The sequence below is a fragment of the Elephas maximus genome, chromosome 2 (assembly GCF_024166365.1).
Source record: "Elephas maximus indicus isolate mEleMax1 chromosome 2, mEleMax1 primary haplotype, whole genome shotgun sequence".
Taxonomy (NCBI): Eukaryota; Metazoa; Chordata; class Mammalia; order Proboscidea; family Elephantidae; genus Elephas; species Elephas maximus.
Genome location: NC_064820.1, coordinates 200,053,819 through 200,079,368, shown reverse-complemented (window position 1 = coordinate 200,079,368; position 25,550 = coordinate 200,053,819). Strand labels below are relative to the sequence as shown.

The following is a 25,550-nucleotide window of genomic DNA, read 5'->3' as shown; positions in this document are numbered from 1 at the left end:
CATGCCATAGCCCTTGCAGTTCATAGGTTGGGACTATGTATTTATATTCTTGCAAGAAGGGTAGAAACTGATTTATTTTTTGGGTTACAGAACTGTTAGAAAATCCTTCTTCAGCATGCACAGTCTTGGCTTTGCCAGATGACAATGACTTTTTTTTAATCTGGATCACACAGACTTGGAAAGCTTTCTAACAGAACTTGGCCCATTTCTTTCCACAGAGATAATTTATATGTGCAACAGCAAGGGAAGGGAATGAAACATGAATTGCTCTTTAGCCTGTATATCTTTCTCCATGTTCTGAGTGTTTTACCATGCTAATCATCCTGTTGGAGACCTGGTGGTGCAGTGGTTAAGAGCTTGGCTGCTAACCAAAAGGTCGGCAGTTTGAATCCACCAGCTGCTCCTTGGAAACCCTATGAGGCAGTTCTACTCTGTCCTATAGGGTCGCTAAGAATCAGAATCAACTGGACAGCAATGGGTTTGGCTTTTGTGTTTTTTTTGTTTTTTTTTTTTAGTCATCCTATTAAATTTATAATGTAATTTATAATGTAGATAAAGGAAGTCCTCCTCTAGTGCCCAACGTGAGAAAGGAAGAATTGTAATTGAATGCCATCTTTATCCATCATATTGCGGGTGATAAGAAAGCCACAGGGCCAATGGGAGAAGCAAGGAACTGGTGCACAAAATCATAAGTGTGGAGTCTTCAGTTGTGCTCAGACTATTACAAAAACTTGAGGACCAGCACCCCAGTAGAAGCGGGCTGCTAAACCAGACAGGTAATACCTGCTCACTAAAATATCTTTAGTAGAACAAAAAAAGCCTTATTTGTAGATTCTTTCTAACTTTTTTACTGAACTTGGCTTTCTGAAACATTGTTGTTGTTCTTAGGTGCTATAGAGTCAGCTCCAACTTATAGCGACCCTATGCACAACAGAACAAAACACTGCCCAGTCCAAAGCCATCCTTACAATCATTGTTATGCTTGAGCCCATTGTTGCAGCTGCTGTGTCAATCCGTCTCATCGAGGGTCTTCCTCTTTTCTGCTGACCCTGTACTTTACCAAGTGTGATGTCCTTCTCCAGTGACTGATCCTTCCTGACAATATGTCCAAAGTATGGAAGACGCAATCTTGTCGTCCTTGCTTCTAAGGAGCATACTGGTTGTACTTCTTCCAAGACAGATTTGTTCATTGTTTTGGCCAAAAAAAAAACCAAAAAATCCATTGCCATAGAGTCTATTCCGACTCACAGGGACCCTATTGTACAGGGTAGAACTGCCCTATAGGGTTTCTGAGGACTGCCTGGTGGATTTGAACTGCCAACCTTTCAGTTTGCGGCCGTAGCTCTTAACCACTACGCCACCAGGGTTTCCATTCTTTTGGCAGTCCATGGTATATTCAATATTCCTTGCCAACACCACAATTCAAGGCATCAATTCTTCGGTCTTCCGTATTCATTGTCCAGCTTTCACATGCATATGATGCAATTGAAAATACCATGATTTACTCACTGCCTTATAAAAGTTTCAATTAATTTACTCAGGCATCTGTCAATAAAAAGGAATTTCCCTTGATCTTTGCTCAAGATTTTTTTTCTGGGTGAAGGGTAAGACCTTACACAATACTGGGGAAGTTAGCACAACCTATACAAGGCAAGGTCATGACACATCCAAACTCCCTGAGGTACTGAATTGCTGGGCTGAGGGCTGTGGGGACCATGATCTCAGGGAACATCTAGCTCTACTGGCATAACATAGTTTATGAAGAATATGTTCTACATTCTGCTTTGGTGAATAGCGTCTGAGGTCTTAAAGCCTGTGAGTGGACATCTGGGATACTCCACTGGTCTCACCCTTTTGGAAGCATGGAATAACGAAGAAAACTAAAGATACAAGGGAAATATTGGCCCAAAGGACTAATGGACCACATCTACCACAGCCTCCACCAGACTGAGTCCAGTCATACTAGATGGTGCCCTCTACCACCACTGACTGCTGTGACAGGGATCACAATAGAGGGTCAGACAGAGCTGGAGAAAAATGTAGAACAAAATTCTAACTCAAAAAGAAAGATCAGGCTTGCTCGCCTGACAGAGACTGGAGAAACCCTGAGAGTATGGCCCCCGAACACCCTTTCAGCACAGTAATGAAGTCACTCCTGAGGTTCGCCCTTCAGCCAAAAATTGGACAGGCCCATGGAACAAAACGAGACTAAGGGGCACACCGGCCCTGGGGCAGGGACTAGAAGGTAGGAGGGAACAGGAAAGCTAGTCATAGGGAAACCAGGGTCGAGAATGGAGAGCGTTGACATGTCGTGGGGTTCTTAACAAAGGTCATAGAACAATGTATATACTAACTGTTTGATGAGAAATTAGTTTGTTCTGTAAACCTTCATCTAAAGTACAATAAATAAATATTTTTTTTTCTGAATACATTATTATGAAAGGGAACCAGAGACATGACCTGATTTTATATGCGAAAAAGCCAAATAAAAAAATAAAGGTCATGCATATTAAAAATAAAAAAGCTCAATGGATGATATTCATCCTGAACCCAAGGCAAATTAAAGAATAAATAATTATGAACAACTGAGTTGGAAAATATCTCCATATCCTGACCACAATACTTTCAGCGTTGGTCTCATGCTCTTTCTCAATTTAAGTTTGTTTCCACCCTCAAAGACATTTCTAGTTCCTTAGGCCTCCTTGTCCTCAGAGCCCATCAGCCACCTTCTAATTTCACTTGTCCCTTTATCCATCCAGAGCTGCACTATCAGGCATTTTCCTGGTTCTGAAAGTAGCAATGCAGTATTTTCCTTAACTTTGTAAGTGTTATCTGTTGCTTTGTATCAAATGCCTCCAAAACTTACAACTTAAGATATCAAACATTTACTCTCTCACTGTTTCTATGGGTCAAGAATCCAGGTGCAGCTTAGTTGAATGCATCTGGCTGAAGGTCTCTCATGAGGTTGCAGTCAAGCTGTTGGGTGGGCTGTAGTACTCTCAAGACTTGACTGGAAGAGGATCCGTTTCCAAGATTGTTCATGTGGCTGTTAGCAGACCTTGCTCCCTCTCCACAAGGCTGCCTCACAGCAGGGCAATTGACTTCCTCTAGGGCAAGTGATCAGTGAGAGAATGAGATTGAAAGCACCCTAGATAGAAGCTGCAGTCTTTTATAACCTAATATCAGAAGTGATATCCCATCCGTTCTGATACACTCTATTCTTTAGCAGTGAGTCACTAACTCAAACCCAGATCCAGGGTAGGGGATTACAGAAGGGCATGAAAAGCAGGAGGCAAGTACCAATGGGGACCATCTTAGAGGTTTCCTACCACGCTCTTTTAGGATCCAATCTCAAATACTGATTGCTGATATATATAAGCTTGACTAATACTAAAGTTAACAAGCAATCTTGCCATACAAGAAGCATGGTAAATTGCATGATGCCTAAGAAACAAATAATTGAAGATTTTGTGTTTGTTAGAATGGGGTAACGGGCCAAGGCCTCCATCCTTGGCTCCAGAGAAACAACCAGTGGAGCATTGGGGTGCCTTGATCTGGGACTCACAGGCCACACCAGAGGATTTGTGCCAAGTAGGGGCTGGCCAGATCAGAAAAGACTCACCTGGGAGGCTGATATCAACTAGTCTCAGCAGGCTTGTTTTCGTCTATCATGCGGGACTGGCTAATAAAAGCCTGGAAGTAAGGGTGTGCTCCCCAAACTTGTGGCTTGCATCTGCCTATTTGGCAGTCTGAAGGACAGTGTCCTTTTAACTTGTGATCTCTGACTTAGCTCCAGGTGGCTAGAGTCAGAGAGAGAGTGCCATGGGGCTGGCTGGCAATGAGGTTAGAGGAGTGGACATGTGAGGGCTGTGTCAATCTCCATATTTTGGGGACTGGATTCATGCTGTTTCTGACTATGCAGTCTATCTCTAGTCTGCTGAGAAGCAGAGCACTGCCTGGTTCTAGTGACAGGTGATACATAATTAGTAGAAATAATGTCTACTTTTTACATCTCACAGCATTCATACATCCATTTTTTTCCATTTGACCTCCTAGTAATTCTGCAATGGAGGTACAGCGATGATTAAAATAAGTCCTCTTTTACAAATGAGGAAATAGAGGCTTTGAGGATTTGTCTAGATTACTCATGGCTAAAAAATATAAAAGGGATCTTTTGAATCTAAATCTCCAGATATTTTTCATTACATCAGGCTGTTTATGGGGGAAAACATCCTTAGGAGGGCAAACTACCTTATTTTGGAGAAATTCTCAGACCTTTCAATTCCCTTTTCTTGAATTCTTGGCTCACCAGTATCCTTTCTGATCCATAATCAGGATTCTTAACAATCAAGTCTCCTTTAGATTAAGAGTAGCCCTGGGTTCTTGTCGAATATAAAAATAATAACTTATGGTTACTAAATTCCTTTCTGTGAGTTTAATTAGTGTAAATGGAATTCCACAAGCCTAGAGAAAAATTACAATTACGTTTCTGACCCTGTAGAAGTCAAGGAAAGACCTTGGGCTGATAATGACAAGGCTCTGTTAGAGGATCCAAAGATTCCCTCTGTCTGTGTGGGTGCCTCTTTAAATGACACCAAAATCTTCATTGGTACCCCAAACACCCCTCTAACCCCCAGCCTCGAACTTCCAATTCCCTTCATAATACATAGAATTGCCTGTTTTGCTGGCACCTCAAACAGAAAACTGTAAAGTTGTAATTCTTACCCCCCACAAGCCAGAAAAAGTAGTATCTCGTCTTCTCATTTTATTTCTTTGAAATGACACCTTACTTCCCTAACCATTCAAACTCAAAATGACCCATCCTGGGTTCCCCATGTATGCCAAATATCATCAATCTCCATATCCTAATGATTTACCATTAGTGGGAAGTTTTGCTTCTTACCTCTGGTTCCCCACTTTCCTCCTTGCTGCCACCGCTGTAATTCAGAGTTTCAGTTTTGCCAGCTTTCATGCAATGGCCTCCTACCTGCTCTTTGAATACTGGCACACCACAGTCATCTCATAGAGACGCTTTGTGAGTTAATTCCTTGCTCAACACTTTGAACAGACCTCCAGCTCTAGCAGATTTAAGCTCCCTCTCTCCTTTTCCAGCTGTTTCTCCCATACCCCCTTCTACATAAGCTCGATGCTCCACCTGAACTGCCATGTGCAGCTCACCAAATAGGACCTTTGTTTTGCCCTCTTTGATTTTTGCTTATGCTGTTCCGTTGATCCAGCATCTCTTCCTCCAAAGATAGGATGGATTGCCCCGTAAGCAAGGTACACATGGGTTTACTTGAGCTTATTTACAAAGATGTGGTGAAAAGATGTGGCGAAACCCATATGAAATTGTGCACTACAAATTAGTAAGTAAACACAAGTTAGCCCATGAGTACCTTGCTTACTGGTTAATCCATCCTTGTCCAGAGGCCACCTGTCTAAATGCAGGTGCTTCTCAGGGTTTAGCTCAAACCTGCTTCTGTTGTGAAGGAGCCCCTAGCTGGCCCCCACACTAGGTGATTCCTTCTCATGTCCATTTGGCACAAAGCAGAACATCCTCACTTGTGTTGCAGTCATGGTTCCCAACAACAACCCCCTCCCGCCCCCCACCTCCACCCGGGGCTAATCTTCCTGTTTTTTCACCCAGTGGCCAGAGGAATCATCTTAAACATAAGTCAGATGATGTCATTCTTATGCTCGAGATAAGCCCTTGGCTCTCAACTCACTCAGAGCAATGCCTAAATTTTTGCAAGGCCCCTACACAACCCACCTCCAACCATACAACCATGTGGTCAAAACCCCAACTTGGTCTTTTACCCTCACCCCTCGCTCAGGGTGCTTTAGTCAACAGGCCTCTTTATTTTTTTTCCTGAAGAAGCCTGACACACTCCTACCTCAGGGCCTTTCCCTTTCCCTTCCACAGAGTGTTCTTCCCCTGATATCTACATGACTCACCTTTGCATCAGGTCTTCATCCTGTGTCATCTTGCCATAAGAACTTCTTTGCAAACTCTGCATGCTCCACCTATCCCTTGCTTGATTTAAGCCCACATTACTTACCACACCCTGGTACTCTGCATGCTTACTTAGCTGGTGGTTTGCTTTGTTTTGCTTCTTACTCTCAGCTCCATCCCACTGGAAGGTGAATGCCATGAAAGCAGGGGTTACTGTCCCCTTTGTTCCCTGCTCTGTCCCCAACATGGCTCTACTGTAATATTTTCTCGACTAAAATAGTACACAGTGAAGTGATATGCAGTTGCAATATCTGTTTTTTGAAAGCAGAAAGCATACCCCTTTAATTACAAGAGATCTTGAACTAAATGTGGTATAAGTTCACTGCTCGATTCTTTCCTACGAAAGACAGTGAGAGATAAAGTGAGGAATATTTTTTGATATTTATAAAAGATATGTTCTCTGCAAATGGATTATATTGGTATCTGCAAGACATTCACATGGTAGTATGTACATGTTGACCTTAGTTCATTGCCAAGAGTAAACCAGGCAACTTCACAGGTCCATGTCCATTCTCAAACTAGGATGGGCTTTCCCAGATCCTCGACCACAGAGGTGGGCCATGTGAGCTGTGTCTACACAGATCAGAGCACCACCTGTTTCCTGCCCAAAAAGATAAGCCCAGGTGTCCTTGCCACCAACAGCAGCCAGGTGTGATGTTGAAGGGATTTTTTACCTGAGCAAATTGCTGTTCCCACAGCCTTCAAGCACCATCTTGCATCATGGTAAAAGGACCCCATGCTGAACCAAGCAACACAAGTGAGCATCCTCCCACCCCAAGAGCTTGCCTCACAGCAGAAGTTCCTCCTCCTGTGCTGAAGATGTCCAGTACTGTCCACCATGTGCTGAGGCCCTCCAGCCCAGGCACCTTCAAGGAGATATGCATGTTCTCTTTCTTTGTCTCTCTGTCTCAATTTCTTATCACTTCTCACAATTTTCACATTTCTCTCTGGCCACCACGCACATATATAGCAAATGCCTCACCCAAGGAAAATCTTTTTTTTTTTTTTTTTTTTTAAGAGAAACAGAAACTGTAGCAGACAGAAAGCCAGAAACAATTTTTGAGCCCTGAGTCCAAAAACCATCTCAGTTATCCCTAACTGTGGACCTTATTCAGGGCTCTGAGCCTCCGCCAGATGCAGCTGCATCCCTGTGAAAAGGATGATTATGCCAGTTCTCTATGCCTGTTCTATCGTGAGCCTCTGATGAGAATGTTTATATGTAATTTTCCAGTAAAAAGCTCTAAAATTTCGGTTTACTACAATCAATAATAACACTTATCTCTCCATATTGGATGGCTCCTTTGGGCTCCAGATTCTTATATACGCTGTGTTCTCACCATCTCCCCTCACATATCCAAGAGGTTAGTCCTACCTAACCTCTTGCTTGGGGTTCTTGGTCCTCCCCTGAAGAATTGTCTAGCCTCCCACGTTCTTCTCCATCTCAGTTAACCGTAGTTCTGTCCCGTTCCCCAGGCCACAACATTTAATGTCTCTTTGATTCTTCTCTTTATCTTTCACACACTCAATCTATCAGAAACCACTGTAGGTTCTTCTTTCAAAATATAGCCACTCCCTGACTACTTCTCTCTTCTCGCCTGCTCCCTTGCCTAAGCTATAGTCCCTGCTTCCTAGATGAACACAATGGTCCATAACTGGACTGGTCTCCTGATTGCACCCTTGGCCCCCAGTCTATTTGTAACACAGCGGTGGAGGGATCCCATCTCAATAAGGACAAAAGTAAAAACACTTCAGGAATAAAAGCAAAACTGTCATTGGTTGGCCTCCATCACTGCCCAGACCTCCTTCCTTCTGCTCTCCATGGAGCTCCCTGTCTCCAGGCTCACCAGCCTCCCTGCTGTTCCTCCCTCACAGTAGGGAGACGCCAGCCTTGGGTGGCCTTGGCGCCCACTCTTACCTCCACCTTGTATACTCATCTCTTTCCTACCTTCTTGGCAAGATCTTCCCTCAACACCCTATTTAAAGTTGCAATCCTTCTGCCCCTCTTGTTTCTCCTTCCCTGCCGTATGTCTCCTATAGCACTGAAAGCCATTCAACAGGCTTCATCTTATTCACATGAATTTATTTTCTGCTTTCCAACTAGAACTGATGTTCCCTGATGCCACTTTTGCTCACACTGGGATCTCTGGCTCTTAGAACAGTACCTGTCATGTATTATGTTCTCATAAATGTTTGTTGAATGAATAATACCAAAAAAAAAAAAAACCCAAACCCTTAGCCTTTGAGTTAATTCCAACTCATAGCAACCCTATAGGACAGAGTAGAACCGCCCCATAGAGTTTCCAGGGAGAGCCTGGGGGATTCAAACTGCCAACATTTTGGTTAGCTGCTCTTAACCACTATGCTACCATGGTTTCCAAGAATGAATAATAGTTACATTAAATTATCTCAAGAAATTATTCTGACATCTTACATGCTCATGTTTCTTACTAACTTCAGTCCTTCCTGCTGTATGTTTAGTTGATGGCCTCATTTTGCTCCCTAAAAACAACACAAAAGAAGCTTCCTCGTCTCCCCAATATTCTTTCAGGGACAAGATGACTCTATGTCCTGTATCTGCCCCCTCCTCCTGTCCCTTCACTTTCATTTCTTCCCACTCTCCTTAGTCTTTCTGCTTTTGATCATACTTCATTTCAGGAACCCATAGCTGATCGCCCTCACCCCCAATCCAGACAGGTGGCACAGGTTAGTAAGACTTTAGGAAAAGAAAAAGAGAGAAGTAGGTCAAAGGAAGAGGATTAGAAAAAAGAGAGACGAAATACAGAAACATTAGAAAATGAACCCTGGCCCTCCATTCCCAAAAAATACTTGATAGAGGAAGACACTAGGAGGAAGGGGAAATGCTGATAGGACATTTGAAATAAATAGAAATTGAAAGTAACCAGCAAAGCCAATAACAGGAACTGCAAGGAACAAAGAAGTGGGGAGACAGGAAAAGAGAGACCCTCACTCACCTTTGGGTGGGCCCCCTGGAGGAAAACAAATTCAGTAGAGAAGCCCTATGGAAAGGTCTCTAGCATCAAAATCATTTCATCTTCCTTCTGTGTTTACACAAACTGGGTCAGAGTGGACAGGCAGGAGCTCCCCTAACCAGTTTTGACCTTTTTCTCAGCTCCCCCACTACCTGTCAGTCTGGCTGTGGATGCCCATGTCACCCTCAGCCTGATTCTTCGCCAAAACCATAATTCAAACAGACAATAGTCTCCTCTAAGCAAAACGGGAATGGAGGAGGGAGACTTTATCAAGGAGACGTGGTGGGTAGATGGGGTCAGAGCCAGAACCTGTGCAAACAAGCCACAGATTGCTGCCCACTCACCTTCCCCAGAGCCCTGCCTCTCAGTTCAGGTGAGAAAGCCATTTCCCACTACCCACCCAGCTACTTAACACAAAAACTGAGTGAGGAAGGTGAAGTTGACAACTCCCAGGGGAGCCAACTAAACTGTAACCCTGGAATAGGAACTCCCAAATTTATAATTAAAGAAACCCGAACAGGGAGTTTGAGGACAGGATGAAGCAAGGCCAAAGAGGAAGGTTGGGGACTGGATCGAGAGCAAGGCCAAAGAAGAAACTTGGGGACTGGATTGGGAGCAAGGCCACTGGGGACAGGGTGAGGAAACCCAGTCAGGAAAAGACCAGGGCCAGTGAGGAACAGGAATGGTGTCAAGTTGTCCTTGTGATCCATGCGCCCTCCACATTTCAGCATTTCCCCAGTGACACCCAGACCCTCATAGTTTCTCCACTTGTTGCTGCCCCAACCCTCCCTTTCCTGCACCCCATCATCCATACCTGTTCTTTTTTTTGCCCCCATGAAGTTAGCCAGCCTCTGCTACTGTTGTTGTTAGGTGTTGTTGACTCAGTTCCAACTGATACCCACCCTATTTACAACAGAACGAACCACTGCCCAGTCCTGTATCATCTTCACAGTCGTTGTTATGCTTGAGCCCATTGTTGCAGCCACTGTGTCAATCCATTTTGTTGAAGGTCTTCCTGTTTTTCAGTGACTCTCTACCAAGTACCATGCCCTCCTCTAGGGACTGATCCTTCCTAATAACAGGTCCAAAGTACATGAGATACAGTCTCGCCATCCTTACCTCTAATGAGCATTCTGTGTCTATTTCTTCCAAGACACATTTGTTCATTCTTCTGGCAGTTCACGGTATATTCAATATTCTTCACCAAAAACATAATTCAAAGGCATCAATTCTTCTTCGGTCTTGCGTATTCGTTGTCCAGCTTTCACATGCAAGTTAGGCAATTGAAAACACCATGGCTTGTATCAGGCTCACCTTAGTCTTCAAGGTGATATCTTTGCTTTTTAACACTTTAAAGAGATCTTTTGAGCTTTTCCATCATCTTTTTGCACAGATGGAGTCAATTTGATTCCTTTGTATTCCCTCTGGTGAGGTCCACATGTATAGTCGCCATTTATGTTGTTGAAAAAAGATACTTCCAATAAACAAGTTATTGGTCTTGGAAAATCCTATCATGTGGTCTGTGATGTTTCTGTCACCAAGGCCATATTTTCCAACTACTGATCCCTCTTCTTTTTTTCCAACTTTCTCATTCCAATCACCAGTAATAATCAATGCATCTTGATTGCATGTTTGATCAATTTCAGACTGCAGAAGTTGGTAGAGATCTTCAATTTCTTCATCTTTGGCCTTAGTGCTTGGTGCGTAATTTGAATAATAGTCCTATTAACTGGTCTTCCTTGTAGGCATATGGATATTATCATATCACTGACAGTGTTGTACTTCAGGATAGATCTTGAAATGTTCTTTTTTTTATTATTATTAACTTTTATTAAGCTTCAAGTGAACGTTTACAAATCCAATCAGTCTGTCACATATAAGTTTACATACATCTTTCTCCGTACTCCCACTTGCTCTTCCCCTATTGAGTCAGCCTTTTCAGTCTCTCCTTTCATGACAATTTTGTCAGCTTCCCTCTCTCTATATCCTCCCATCCCCCCTCCAGACAAGAGTTGCCAACACAGTCTCAAGTGTCCACCTGATTTAATTAGCTCACTCTTCATGAGCATCTCTCTCCCACCCGCTGACCAGTCCCTTTCATGTCTGATGAGTTGTCTTCAGGAATGGTTCCTGTCCTGTGCCGACAGAAGGTCTGGGGAGCATGGCCACCGGGATTCCTCTAGTCTCAGTCAGACCATTAAGTTTGGTCTTTTTATGAGAATTTGGGGTCTGCATCCCACTGATCTCCTGTTCCCTCAGGAGTTCTCTGTTGTGCTCCCTGACAGGGCAGTCATTGATTGTGGCCGGGCACCAACTGGTTCCTCTGGTCTCAGGATGATGTAGGTCTCTGGTTCATGTGGCCCTTTCTGTCTCTTGGGCTCTTAGTTGTCGTGTGACCTTGGTGTTCTTCATTTTCCTTTGCTCCAGGTGGGTTGACACCAATTGATGCATCTTAGATGGCCACTTGTTAGCATTTAAGACCCCAGACGCCACATTTCAAAGTGGGATGCAGAATGTTTTCATAATAGAATTATTTTGCCAATTGACTTAGAAGTCCCCTCAAACCATGTTCCCCAGACCCCAGCCCCTGCTCCGCTGACCTTTAAAGCTTTCATTTTATCCCAGAAACCTCTTTGCTTTCAGTTCAGTCCAATTAGACTGACCTTCCTTGTATTGAGTGTTGTCTTTCCCTTCACCCAAAGCAGTTCTAATCTACTAATTGATCAATAAAAAACCCTCTCCCTCCCTCCCTCCCTCCCCCCTTTGTAACCACGAAAGTATGTGTTCTTCTCCGTTTTTTCTATTTCTCAAGATCTTATAATAGTGGTTCCATACAATATTTGTCCTTTTGCCCTGACTCATTTCGCTCAGCATAATGCCTTCCAGATTCCTCCATGTTATGAAATGTTTCACAGATTCGTCACTGTTGTTTATCGATGCGTAGTATTCCATTGTGTGAATATACCACAATTTATTTACCCATTCATCCGTAGATGGACACCTTGGTTGCTTCCAGCTTTTTGCTATTGTAAACAGAGCTGCAATAAACATGGGTGTGCATATATCTGTTTGTGTGAAGGCTCTTGTATCTCTAGGGTATATTCCGAGGAGTGGGATTTCTGGGTTGTATGGTAGTTCTATTTCTAACTGTTTAAGATAACGCCAGATGGATTTCCAAAGTGGTTGTACCATTTTACAATCCCACCAGCAGTGTATGAGAGTTCCAATCTCTCCGCAGCCTCTCCAACATTTATTATTTTGTGTTTTTTGGATTAATGCCAGCCTTGTTGGAGTGAGATGGAATCTCATCATAGTTTTAATTTGCATTTCTCTAATGGCTAATGATCGGGAGCATTTTCTCATGTGTCTGTTGGCTGCCTGAATATCTTCTTTAGTGAAATGTGTGTTCATATCCTTTGCCCACTTCTTGATTGGGTTGTTTGTCTTTTTGTGGTTGAGTTTTGACAGAATCATGTAGATTTTAGAGATCAGGCGCTGGTCTGAGATGTCATAGCTGAATATTCTTTCCCAGTCTGTAGGTGGTCTTTTTACTCTTTTGGTGAAGTCTTTAGATGAGCATAGGTGTTTGATTTTTAGGAGCTGCCAGTTATCTGGTTTCTCTTCATCATTTTTGGTAATGTTTTGTATTCTGTTTATGCCCTGTATTAGGGCTCCTAGGGTTGTCCCTATTTTTTCTTCCATGATCTTTATCGTTTTAGTCTTTATGTTTAGGTCTTTGATCCACTTGGAGTTAGTTTTTGTGCATGGTGTGAGCTATGGGTCCTGTTTCATTCTTTTGCAAATGGATATCCAGTTATGCCAGCACCATTTGTTAAAAAGACTATCATTTCCCCAATTGACTGACACTGGTCCTTTGTCAAATATCAGCTGCTCATACATGGATGGATTTATATCTGGGTTCTCAATTCTGTTCCATTGGTCTATGTGCCTGTTGTTGTACCAGTACCAGGCTGTTTTGACTACTGTAGCTGTATAATAGGTTCTGAAATCAGGTAGAGTGAGGCCTCCCACTTTCTTCTTCTTTTTCAGTAATGCTTTGCTTATCCGGGGGTTCTTTCCCTTCCATATGAAATTGGTGATTTGTTTCTCTATCCCCTTAAAATATGACATTGGAATTTGGATTGGAAGTGCGTTATATGTATAGATGGCTTTTGGTAGAATAGACATTTTTACTATGTTAAGTCTTCCTATCCATGAGCAGGGTATGTTTTTCCACTTAAGTATGTCCTTTTGAATTTCTTGTAGCAGAGTTTTATGGTTTTCTTTGTATAGGTCTTTTACATCCTTGGTAAGATTTATTCCTAAGTATTTTATCTTCTTGGGGGCTACTGTGAATGGTATTGATTTGATTATTTCCTCTTCGGTGTTCTTTTTGTTGATGTAGAGGAATCCAAGTGATTTTTGTATGTTTATTTTATAACCTGAGACTCTTCCAAACTCTTCTATTAGTTTCAGTAGTTTTCTGGAGGATTCCTTAGGGTTTTCCATGTATACGATCATGTCATCTGCAAATAGTGATAGCTTTACTTCCTCCTTGCCAATACGGATACCCTTTATTTCTTTGTCTAGCCTAATTGCCCTGGCTAGGACTTCAAGCACGATGTTGAATAAGAGCGGTGATAAGGGGCATCCTTGTCTGGTCCCCGTTCTCAAGGGAAATGCTTTCAGGTTCTCTCCATTTAGAGTGATGTTGGCTGTTGGCTTTGCATAGATGCCCTATATTATGTTGAGGAATTTTCCTTCAATTCCTATTTTGGTAAGAGTTTTTATCATAAATGGGTGTTGAACTTTGTCAAATGCCTTTTCTGCATCTATTGATAAGATCATGTGGTTTTTATCTTTTGTTTTATTTATGTGATGGATTACATTAATGGTTTTTCTGATATTAAACCAGCCTTGCATACCTGGTATAAATCCCACTTGATCAGGGTGAATTATTTTTTTGATGTGTTGTTGGATTCTATTGGCTAGAATTTTGTTGAGGATTTTTGCACCTATGTTCATGAGGGATATAGGTCTAAAATTTTCTTTTTTTGTAATGTCTTTACCTGGTTTTGGTATCAGGGAGATGGTAGCTTCATAGAATGAGTTGGGTAGTATTCCGTCTTCTTCTATGCTTTGAAATACCTTCAGTAGTAGTGGTGTTAAGTCTTCTCTGAAGGTTTGGTAGAACTCTGCAGTGAAGCCTTCTGGGCCAGGACTTTTTTTTGTTGGAAGTTTTTTGATTACTGTTTCAATCTCTTTTTTTGTTATGGGTCTATTTAGTTGTTCTACTTCTGAATGTGTTAGTTTAGGTAGGTAGTATTTTTCCAAGAATTTATCCATTTCTTCTAGGTTTTCAAATTTGTTAGAGTACAATTTTTCATAGTAATCTGAGATGATTCTTTTAATTTCATTTGGCTCTGTTGTGATGTGGTCCTTCTCGTTTCTTATTCGGGTTATTTGTTTCCTCTCCTGTTTTTCTTTAGTCAGTCTAGCCAATGGTTTATCAATTTTGTTAATTTTTTCAAAGAACCAGCTTTTGGCTTTGTTAATTCTTTCAATTGTTTTTCTGTTCTCTAATTCATTTAGTTCAGCTCTAATTTTTATTATTTGTTTTCTTCTGGTGCCTGATGGGTTTCTTTTGTTGCTCACTTTCTATTTGTTCAAGTTGTCGGGACAGTTCTCTGATTTTGGCTCTTTCTTCTTTTTGTATGTGTGCATTTATCGATATAAATTGACCTCTGTGCACTGCTTTTGCTGTGTCCCAGAGGTTTTGATAGGAAGTATTTTCATTCTCCTTGCTTTCTAAGAATTTCCTTATTCCCTACTTGATGTCTTCTATAACCCAGTCTTTTTTGAGGAGGGAATTGTTCATTTTCCAAGTCTTTGATTTCTTTTCCCTAGTTTTTCTGTTATTGATTTCTAGCTTCATTGCCTTGTGGTCTGAGAAGATGCTTTGTAATATTTCGATGTTTTGGATTCTGCAAAGATTTGTTTTATGACCTAATATGTGGTCTATTCTAGAGAATGTTCCATGTGCACTAGAAAAAAAAGTATATTTTGCAGCAGTTGGGTGGAGAGTTCTGTATAAGTCAATGAGGTCAAGTTGGTTGATTGTTGTAAGTAGGTCTTCCGTGTCTCTATTGAGCTTCTTCCTGGATGTCCTGTCCTTCTCCAAAACTGGTGTGTTGAAGTCTCCTACTATAAATGTGGAGGTGTCTATCTCACTTTTCAATTCTGTTAAAATTTGATTTTTGTATCTTGCAGCCCTGTCATTGGGTGCATAAATATTTAATATGGTTATGTCTTCCTGATCAATTGTCCCTTTTATCATTATATAGTGTCCTTCTTTATCCTTTGTGGCGGATTTAAGTCTAAAGTCTATTTTGTCAGAAATTAATATTGCTACTCCTCTTCTTTTTTGCTTATTATTTGCTTGATATATTTTTTTCCATCCTTTGAGTTTTAGTTTGTGTCTCTAAGTCTAAGGTGTGTCTCTTGTAGGCAGCATATAGATGGATCGTGTTTCTTTATCCAGTCCGTGACTCTCTGTCGCTTTATTGGTGCATTTAATCCATTTACATTCAGCGTAATTATAGATAAATAAGTTTTATCGCTGTCATTTTGATGCCTTTTCATGTGTGTCCTTGGCCATTTCATTTTTCCACATACTTTTTTGTGCTGAGACGGTTTTCTTAGTAGATTGTGAGATCCTCATTTTCATAATGTTTAACTTTATGTTAGTTGAGTCGTTACGTTTTTCTTGGCTTTTTTCTTGAGTTATGGAATTGATATTCCTTTTTGTGGTTACCTTATTATTTACCCCTATTTTTCTAAGTAAAAACCTAACTTGTATCGTTCTATATCGCCTTGTATGACTCTCCATCTGGCAGTTCAATGCCTCCTATATTTAGTCCCTCTTTTTGATTATTGTGATCGTTTATCTATTGATTTCCATGATTCCCTGTTATGTGCATTATTTTGTTTATGTATTTATTTTTTAGAATTAATCTTAATTTGTTTGTTTTTGTGCTTTCCCTATTTAAGTTGCGTTGATATCAGGACGTTCTGTTTTGTGACCTTGTATTGTGCTGGTACCTGATATTATTGGTCATCAGGCCAAACAATCTCCTTTAGCATTTCTTGCAGTCTTGGTTTAGTTTTTGCAAATTCTCTAAACTTGTCTTTATCTGTAAATATCTTAATTTCTCCTTCATATTTCAGAGAGAGTTTTGCTGGATATATGATCCTTGGCTGGCAGTTTTTCTCCTTCAGTGCTCTGTATATGTCGTCCCATTCCCTTCTTGCCTGCATGGTTTCTGCTGAGTAGTCTGAACTTATTCTTATTGATTCTCCCTTGAAGGAAACCTTTCTTTTCTCCCTGGCTGCTTTTAAAATTTTCTGTTTGTCTTTGGTTTTGGCAAGTTTGATGATAATATGTCTTAGTGTTTTTCTTTTTGGATCAATCTTAAATGGGGTTCTATGAGCATCTTGGATAGATATCCTTTTGTCTTTCATGATGTCAGGGAAGTTTTGTGTCAGGAGTTCTTCAACTATTTTCTCTGTGTTTTCTGTCCCCCCTCCCTGTTCTGGGACTCCAATCACTCGCAAGTTATCCTTCTTGATAGAGTCCCACATGATTCTTAAGGTTTCTTCTTTTTTTTTAATTCTTTTATCTGATTTTTTTTCAGCTATGTTGGTGTTGATTCCCTGGTCCTCCAGATGTCCCAGTCTACATTTTAATTGCTCGAGTCTGCTCCTCTGACTTCCTATTGCGTTGTCTAATTCTGTAATTTTATTGTTAATCTTTTGGATTTCTACATGCTGTCTCTCTATGGATTCTTGCAACTTATTAATTTTTCCACTATGTTCTCGAATAATCTTTTTGAGTTCTTCAACAGTTTTATCAGTGTGTTCCTTGGCTTTTTCTGCAGTTAGCCTAATTTCATTTGTGATGTCTTTAAGCATTCTGTAAATTATTTTTTATATTCTGTATCTGATAATTCCCGGATTGTATCTTCATTTGGGAAAGATTTTGATTCTTTTGTTTGGGGGGTTGGAGAAGCTGTCGTGGTCTGTTTCTTTATGTGGTTTGATATGGACTGCTGTCTCCGAGCCATCACTGGGAAACTAGTTTTTCCAGGTAATCAGCTAAAAAAAATGCAGTCAGATCCCTATCTGAATTCTCCCTCTGGCTCAGGGTATTCGGATGTTAATGGAGCCGCCTGGGAAGGGTGGGGGAGAGATCAGAGAGCTAGGAGTGTAGCACCTCAGAATATAAAGCTGATTCCCGCGTTCACGCTCCGCCTGCGCCTGCCAATATCCCAGCGGGACGGCTCCCCAGCTGGGACGCTGCTCTCCCCATTCCAAGACCAGTCACTTCCTCTCGGGGACTTCTCCCTCTGGCGCTCCACTCTGCTGGCGTGAACTGGGTGGGCATCACCCGCACTAACGGCTGGGCCCGCCCCCGGGGTCAATTCAGGGAAATATAACTGGTCCCCGCGCTCACACTCCACCTGCACCCGCCACAATCCCAGCGGGACAGCTCCCCGGCTGGGACACTGCTCTCCCCACTCCGAGACCAGTCACTTCCTCCCGGGGACTTCTCCCTCCGGTGCGCCGCACCGCTCGCGCGAACTGGGTGGGCATCACCCGCACGAACGGCTGGGCCCGCCCCCGGGGTCGCTTTAGGGAAATATAGCTGATCCCCACACTCGCGCCACGCCCGCTTCCTGCCAAACTCCCGGCGGGACGGCTCCCCGGCTGGGACGCTGCTCTCCCCGCTCCAAGATCAGTCACTGCCTCCCGGGTGCTTCTCCTACTGGCTGCGCCGCTACGCCGCCCGTGCCAACCAAATAGGCTCCCTCCCGGGATGAGTTCGGGGTGTAGGGCTGGGCCCCTTGTCTGTTCCGTCTGCCCCTCTGGGCTCTGCCCCAGATCGGGCTCCAAAGGTCACCTGCCTGGTACGCTGGCTCCTGGTTCTGAAAACGATCGCTGTCTGCCCGTATTTGTTCATTCTCCGTCTCTAAGTCTGTGTTTGTTGTTCAGAGTTCGTAGATTGTTATGTATGTGATCGATTCACTTGTTTTTCTGAGTCTTTGTTGCAAGAGGGATCCGCGGTAGCGTCCACCTAGTCCGCCATCTTGGCCCCGCCTCCTTGAAATGTTCTTTTTTACAATGAACACAACATCTTTCCTCTTCAATTTGTCATTCCTAGTGTAGTAGACTATATGATTGTGTCATTCAAAATGGTCAGTTCCAGTCCATTTCAGCCCACTGATGCTGAGGATATCAGTCTTTATGCATCCCATTCCATTTCTGACGACTTCTGATTTTCCTAGATTCATACTGTACACATTCCATGTTCTGATTATTAATGGGTATTTGCAGCTGTTTCTTCTCATTTTGAGTCATGCCACATCAACAAATAAAGGCCCAAATGCTTGACCCCACCCACTGCATTAAGGTCAACTCTACTTTGAGGAGGCAGATCTTGGCCAGTTGTATTTTGAGAGTCTTCCAACCTGAGAGGCTCATCTTATGACGTTTTATCAGACAATGTTTTGCTTCTATTCATAAGGTTTTTTCACTGGCCAATTTTTTCAGAAGTAAACTGCCAGATCCCTCTTCCTAGTCTGTCTTAGTCTGGAAGCTATGCCAAGGATGACCCTGCTGGCATTTGATACACCAGTGGCAAAGCTTCCAGTATCACAGCAACACACAAGCCACCACAATTTGACAAACTGACAGACACGTGATGGAGAGAGGTTGGAAGGAGATTGGAGCTTATACGCACTGCTGGTGAGAATGAAAAATGGTACAACCCTATGGAGAATGATATGGCACTTTTTAAAGGCTAGAAATAGAAATACGATACAATCCAGCAATTCCACTCCTAGGAATATATTCTAGAGAAATAAGAGCTGTCACACAAATAGACATATGCACACCCATGTTCATTGCAGCATTATTCATAATAGCAAAAAGATAGAAACAACCTAAGTGCCCATCAACAGATGAATGGGTAAACAAACTGTGGTACTTACACACAATGGAATACTATGCAACAATAGAGAACAATGATTAATCTGTGAAACATCTCATAACATGAATGAATCTGGAAGTCATTATGCTAAGTGAAATAAGTCAATCACAAAAAGGCAAATATTGTATGAGACCACTCTTATAAAAACCCAAGAAAAGGTTCACACAAAGAAAACAAAACAATCTTTGATAGTAACATGGGAGGGGAGGAATGGGAAGGGGAAATCACTAACTAGATAATACACAAGTGTTAACTTTGGCGAAAGGAAAGAAGACACACAATATAGGGTAAGTCAGCACAACTTGACCAAGGCAAAGCCATAGAAACTTCCAAGACACATCCAAACACCTTCAGGGACCAAGTTACTGGGATTGACGTCTGGGGACAATGGTTTTGGGGGACATGTAGGTCCATTGGCATAACATAGTTCCTAAAGAAAATGTTCTACATCCTACTTTGGTGAGTAACATCTGTGGTCTCAAAAACATCTAAAATACATCTATTGGTCTCATCACATCTGGAGCGAAGGAGAATAAAGAAAGCCAAAGACGCAAGGAAAACATCAGTCCAAAGGAATAATGTACCACATGAACTACATCCTCCACTAGCCTAAGCCCAGAAAAACTAGATGGTGCCCGGCTGCCACCACCAATTGCTCTGACAAGGATTACAATACGGGGTTCTGGACAGAGCAGGAGAAAAACGTAGAAAAAAATTCAAATTCACAGAAAAAACCAGACTTACTGGTCTGACAAAAGCTGGAGGAACGCCAAGACTATGGCTCCTGGACACCCTGCTAACTCAGAACTGATCCCACTCCTGAAATTCACCTTTCAGTCAAAGATTAGACAGACCTCTAAAACAAACAATAGCACACGTGAGGAACGTACTCCTTAGTTCAATCAAGTGTACGAGACCAAATGGGCAACACCTGCCCAAAAGTAAAGATGAGAAGGAAGAAAAGGGCAGGAAACCTGGACCAATGGACAAGGGGAATCTGGGGTGTAAAAAGAAAGAGGGAGAGTGCTGACACATTGCAGAGATTGCAATCAATGTCACAAAAGAACTTGTATATAAATTTTTGAATGAGAAGCTAATTTGTAAAATTTCACCTAAAAAAATACTAATTTTTTTTTAAGTTTTTAAACTGCTGTTGGAAAGATGCCTAAGGAACTAAAAACTTCAAAGAAACAATAACAAAAATTTTTCTTTTATGACAGCCTTTTGCCAAGTGGATTATCAGCACATTTACCATTGAGAAAAAAAAAAAAAAAAAAAAGAATGACTTGCCTCTGTGGGAGGTAAAGCCAAAAATAGGGCGACCATACAATTTATAGTCCCACATGAGACACTCACGTTACTGAAATGGAGTGCTATACATAATTAAACTGGAACAACAGGCATAATAACTGTAGACTACAGCACTGTCTACAGCAAACCATGAAATGTGGTGATCTTATAGAAAACTCTCAACAGTGTTTGGGATGAAACCATGTTTTCATGCCACCAATGGAGTCCCATGAACGCAAGTATATAAACTCCTAAGGCCAGGAATTTTGTTCAGTTCCCATCTTTAATCTGAGCACATCTCACCCAGTACTCTGCATAATATGGGTGCTTAGTAAAGGCTGGCTGATTTCGCGGGAATGAAAAAAAAAAAGGACAGATGTGGATGATAGGGTGCAGGAAATGGAAAGTTGAGGCAGCAATAGGTAGATTCCCTAGAATGAGAATTGCTGAAATGTGGAGGGCGCATGGATCACAGGGACAACTTGTCCCCATTCCTGTTCCTGACTGGCCCTGGGCTTCCCCTGACTGAATTTCCTCACACTGTCCCCACTGGCCTTGCTCCCAATCCTGTCCCCAAACTCTCTCTTTGGGTTTCTTTAATTGTAAACTTGGGAGTTCCTATTCCAGGGCTAAAGTTCGGTTACCTCTCCTGAGAGACATTAGCTTCACCCTCCTCATTCAGTTTCTGTGTTAAGGAGCTGGGTGGGCAGTGGGAAACCATTCTCTGAACTGGACTGCGAGGCAGGGCTCTGTGGAAGGCAGGCAGCCAGCAGTATGTGGCTTGGATGCAGAGGTCCTGGCTCTGACCCCATCTGCCCACCACCATCTCCTTGACCAAGTCACCTTCCTCTCTTCCCCTTTTGCTGAGAGGAGGCTGTTGTTGTCTGTGTGAGATGCCCTGTCTGACCTAGAAAAAAGACCTAGACAGTCCACAATTAGGCTGAGGGTGACATGGGTATCCACAGCCAGACTGTCTAGTAGTGGAGAGTTAAGGAAAAGGTCAGAACTGGGTGGGTGCAGGGGTGGCTCCTGCCTGTCCACTCTGACCCAGCTTGTGCAAACATGGAAAGAAGATGAAACAATTTTGATGCTAGAGACTTCTCTACAAGGTTTCTCTGCTGAATTTGTTTTCCTCCAGGGGACCCACCCAAGGGCGAGTAAGGATCTCTCTGTCTTTTTCCCCTATCTCCATTCTCTCTTTCTTGCCGTTCCTGTTATTGGTTTTGCTGGTTAATTTCAATTTCTATTTATTTCTATCAGCATTTCCTCTTCCTTGTATTGTCTGCCTGTATCAAATCGGGGCGGGGGAGGGGCAATGGAGGGGCAGGGTTCATTTTCTACTGTTTCTGTGTTTTGTCTCTCTTTCTTCTAGTCCTCTTCCTTTTATCTACTTTCTTTTTCTAATGTCTCAATAACCTGTGCCCTCTGTCTGGATTCAGCGTGAGGGTGATTAGCTATGGGTTCCTGAAATGAAGCGTGATCAAAAGCAGGAAGACTAAGGAAGACTGGGAAGAAATGAAAGTGAAGGGACAAAAGGAGGGGGCAGATACAGGACATAGAGTCACCTGGTCCTTGAAAAAATACTGGGAGAACAAGGAAGCTTCTTTTGTGTTGTCGTTTTTAGGGAGAAAAATGAGGTCATCAACTAAACACACAGCAGGAAGGACTGACGTTAGTAAGAAAAAGGAGCATGTAAAATACTAGAATAATTTCTTGAGATGTTTTAGTTTAATGTAACTATTATGGGGTTTTTTTATTATTATTCCTTCAACAAATATTTATGAGAACATAATATATGACAGGCACTGTTCTAAGAGCCAGAGATCCCACTGTGAACAAAAGTGGCATCAGGGAACATAAGTTCTAGTTAGAAAGCAGAGACACTCATGTGAATAAGATGAAGCCTGTCCAATGGCTTTGAGTGCTATAGGAGACATAAGTCAGGGAATGGAGGAGCAAGAGGGGCAGAAGGATTGTAACTTTAAGTAGGGTGTTGAGGAAAGGTCTTGCTGAAGAGGTAGGAAAGAGGTGAGTGAACAAGGTGAAGAATATCTGGGAAGAGTCTTCCATGAAGAGGTAAGAGTGAGCACCAAGGCCACTCAGGGCTGATGTCTCCCTGCTGTTCCTCCCTCACAGCAGGGAGTCTGGTGAGCCTGGAGACAGGGAGCTCCATGGAGAGCAGAAGGAAGGGGATATGGGCAGTGATGGGGGCCCACCAATGACAGTTTTGCTTTTTAATCTTGAAGTATTTTTACCTTTGTTCTGACTGAGATGGGCTCGCTCCACTGCTGTGTTGCAAATAGACTGGGGAGCAAAAGAGAAATCAGGAGACTGGTACAATTAGGAACCATTGTGTTCATCCAGGAAGTGGGAAGATGGCATGGGAAGGAGGGAGCACGGAAGAAGAGAGAAGCAGTCAGGCAGCAGTTATATTTTGAAAGAAGAACCTACAGTGTTTTCTGATGGATTAGATATGTGATAGAAAGAGAAGAGTCAAAGAGACATCAAGTGTTGTACCTGGGCAACTGGAAGGAACTACTGTTAACTGAGACAGAGAAAGTGGGAGGACAGGCAACTCTTCAGGGGAGGACAAAGAGCCCCGTCTGGCACATCAGGTAGGACAAGCCTCTTGGACATGTGAGGGGAGATGCTGAGAACATAGTGGAGCCAAAGGGAGCCATCCAATATAGAAAGATAAATACTATTAGTCAATCACATAGTAGTGATTGTAGTAAACAGAGATTTTAGAGCTTTTTCTTGGAAAATTTCACATAAACTTCCTCACTGGAGGCTCACAAGAGTGCAGGAATAGAGAACTGGCATAATTATCCTCATTTCACAGGGATGCAGCTGCATCTGACAGAAGCTCAGAGCACTGGACAAAATTCACACTTAGTGATAACTGAGATGGTTCTTGGACACAGGACTCAGATATTCTTTGCTGTTTCTTCAGAAAAAAAATAATAAAAGACTTTTCTTGGGTGAGGCACTTGTTATATATGAGCGTGGTGACCAGAAAGAAGTGTGAAAATTTTGAGAAGTATGATGAGAAAGCGACACAGAAAGACCAAGAGTGCACTTATCTCCTTGAAGGTGCTTGGAGCTGAGGGTCTCAACACATGGTGGGCAGCACTAGGCATCTTCAGCACAGGAAGAGGAACTTCTGCTATGAGGCAAGGTCTGGGGTGGGGCTTACTTGTGCTGGTTGGTTAAGCATTGAGCCCTTATTACCATGATGCAAGATGGTGCTTGAAGGCTGTGGGAATAGCAATTGCTCAGGTAGAAAATTCCTTCAACAACACACCTGGGTGCTGTTGGTAGCAAGAACACCTAAGCTCATCTTTTTGGGTAGGAGACAGGCTGTGATCTGGTCTGTGAAGACACAGCTCACCTATGACTTTCCTGTCACCCACAATACCATTGACTATGACGGCATTCAATTACAACTCTTCCTTTCTCATATGGGGAACTAGATGAAGACTTCCTTTATCTACATCATAAACATAACGGGATGACTAGCATGCTAAAACTCTCAGAACATAGAGAAAGATATACAGGGTAAACAGCAATTCATGCTGCAATCCTCTCCCTTGCTGTTGCAAATATAAATTATTTCTGTGGGAAAAAATTGTCCAAGTCCTGTTAGAAATACTTTTTTAAGTCCGTATGATCCCTGATTTAAAAAAAAAAAGTTATTATCTCCTGACAAAACCAAGACTTTGGATGCTGAAGAAGGATTTTGTAGTAGTCCTGTTTCTACCCTTCCTGGTATGGATATATAAATATGAGTATGTAGTCCCAGTCTGTGAGCTACAAGGGCTCTATTTCTATGGCATGGAGATATGAAGGAGTGCTCTTTCTATGTCCCAAAACTTATTTTGAATCCTGATGAGTTACAATAAAAACCACTGACTGAAGAAGTAGAATGAAGAGATAAATAAAGAAATGCCAGTGAGTCCAAACTTTTATTTTGTCCATGTTCTCAGGTGACTGGAAACAATTAAGCCATGGAGACCTGGTCGAACCGATCATCCACAGACGACTTTGTCCTCTTGGGCATCTTTTCCCACAGTCCAACTGATCTTGTTCTTTTCTCTGCACTCATGGTGGTCTTCACAGTGGCCCTCTGTGGGAATGTTCTCCTCATCCTCCTCATCATTATAGATCCTCGACTTCACACACCCATGTACTTCTTCCTCAGCCAGCTTTCCGTCATGGACCTCATGCTGGTCTGTACTAATGTGCCAAAGATGGCAGTCAACTTCCTGTCTGGCAGGAAGTCTATCTCCTTTGTGGGTTGTGGCATACAAATTGGCCTCTTTGTTGCTCTTGTGGGCTCTGAGGGGCTCTTGCTGGGACTCATGGCTTATGACCGTTATGTGGCCATTAGCTACCCACTCCACTATCCCATCCTCATGAGTCAGAGAATCTGTCTTCAGATTGTTGGAGGATCGTGGGTGTTTGGGATCATAGATGGTTTGATTCAGATGGTGATAGTAATGACCTTCCCCTACTGTGGCTTGAGGGATGTGAACCACTTCTTCTGTGAGATGTTATCTGTATTGAAGCTGGCCTGTATAGACACATCCCTTTTTGAGAACGTAATATTTGCTTGCTGTGTCTTCATGCTCTTCCTCCCCTTCTCCATCATCGTGGCCTCCTATGCTCGTATCCTGGGGGCTGTACTCCATATGTGTTCTACTCAGGCTCGTAAAAAGGCTCTGGCCACGTGCTCCTCCCACTTGACAGCTGTCTCCCTCTTCTATGGAGCGACCATGTTCATCTACCTGAGGCCTAAGCGCTACAGGGCCCCTAGCCATGACAAGGTGGTCTCTGTCTTCTATACAGTCCTTACTCCTATGCTCAACCCCCTCATTTATAGCTTGAGGAACAGGGAGGTGATGGGGGCACTGAGAAAGGGGCTGGATCGTTGTAGAATCAGCATCCAGAACTGAAAGTCAGGGCATCCTGAGCCTGGCTCTGCTACCTCCTGGCTCTGTGACACTGGGTAAATAACAATGAGTCTCAGTTTACTCATTAGTAATAACGATCACCACACCTGCACTACCTCACAGGGATACTGGGAGAGTCGCCACATACTTAGAAAGAGGTTTTCAAACCCTAAAGCGGTGCTCTCTAGCTCCAATTAAAAACAAACTTCCCATCCCCCAATCTTTTATACACTGGTTCTTTTGTAAAATAATGATCA

At 42.6% G+C, this 25,550-nt stretch overlaps 1 protein-coding gene across 1 annotated transcript; it reads left to right on the top strand.

Annotated features, from left to right (window-relative positions):
* Positions 1-24,348: 24,348 nt before the first annotated feature.
* On the top strand, positions 24,349-25,296 carry LOC126070354 (olfactory receptor 2V2). The gene has a single exon (XM_049874485.1). It carries the CDS (start codon positions 24,349-24,351, stop codon positions 25,294-25,296), a length of 948 nt encoding a protein of 315 aa, XP_049730442.1.
* The last annotated feature ends 254 nt before the right edge of the window (positions 25,297-25,550 follow it).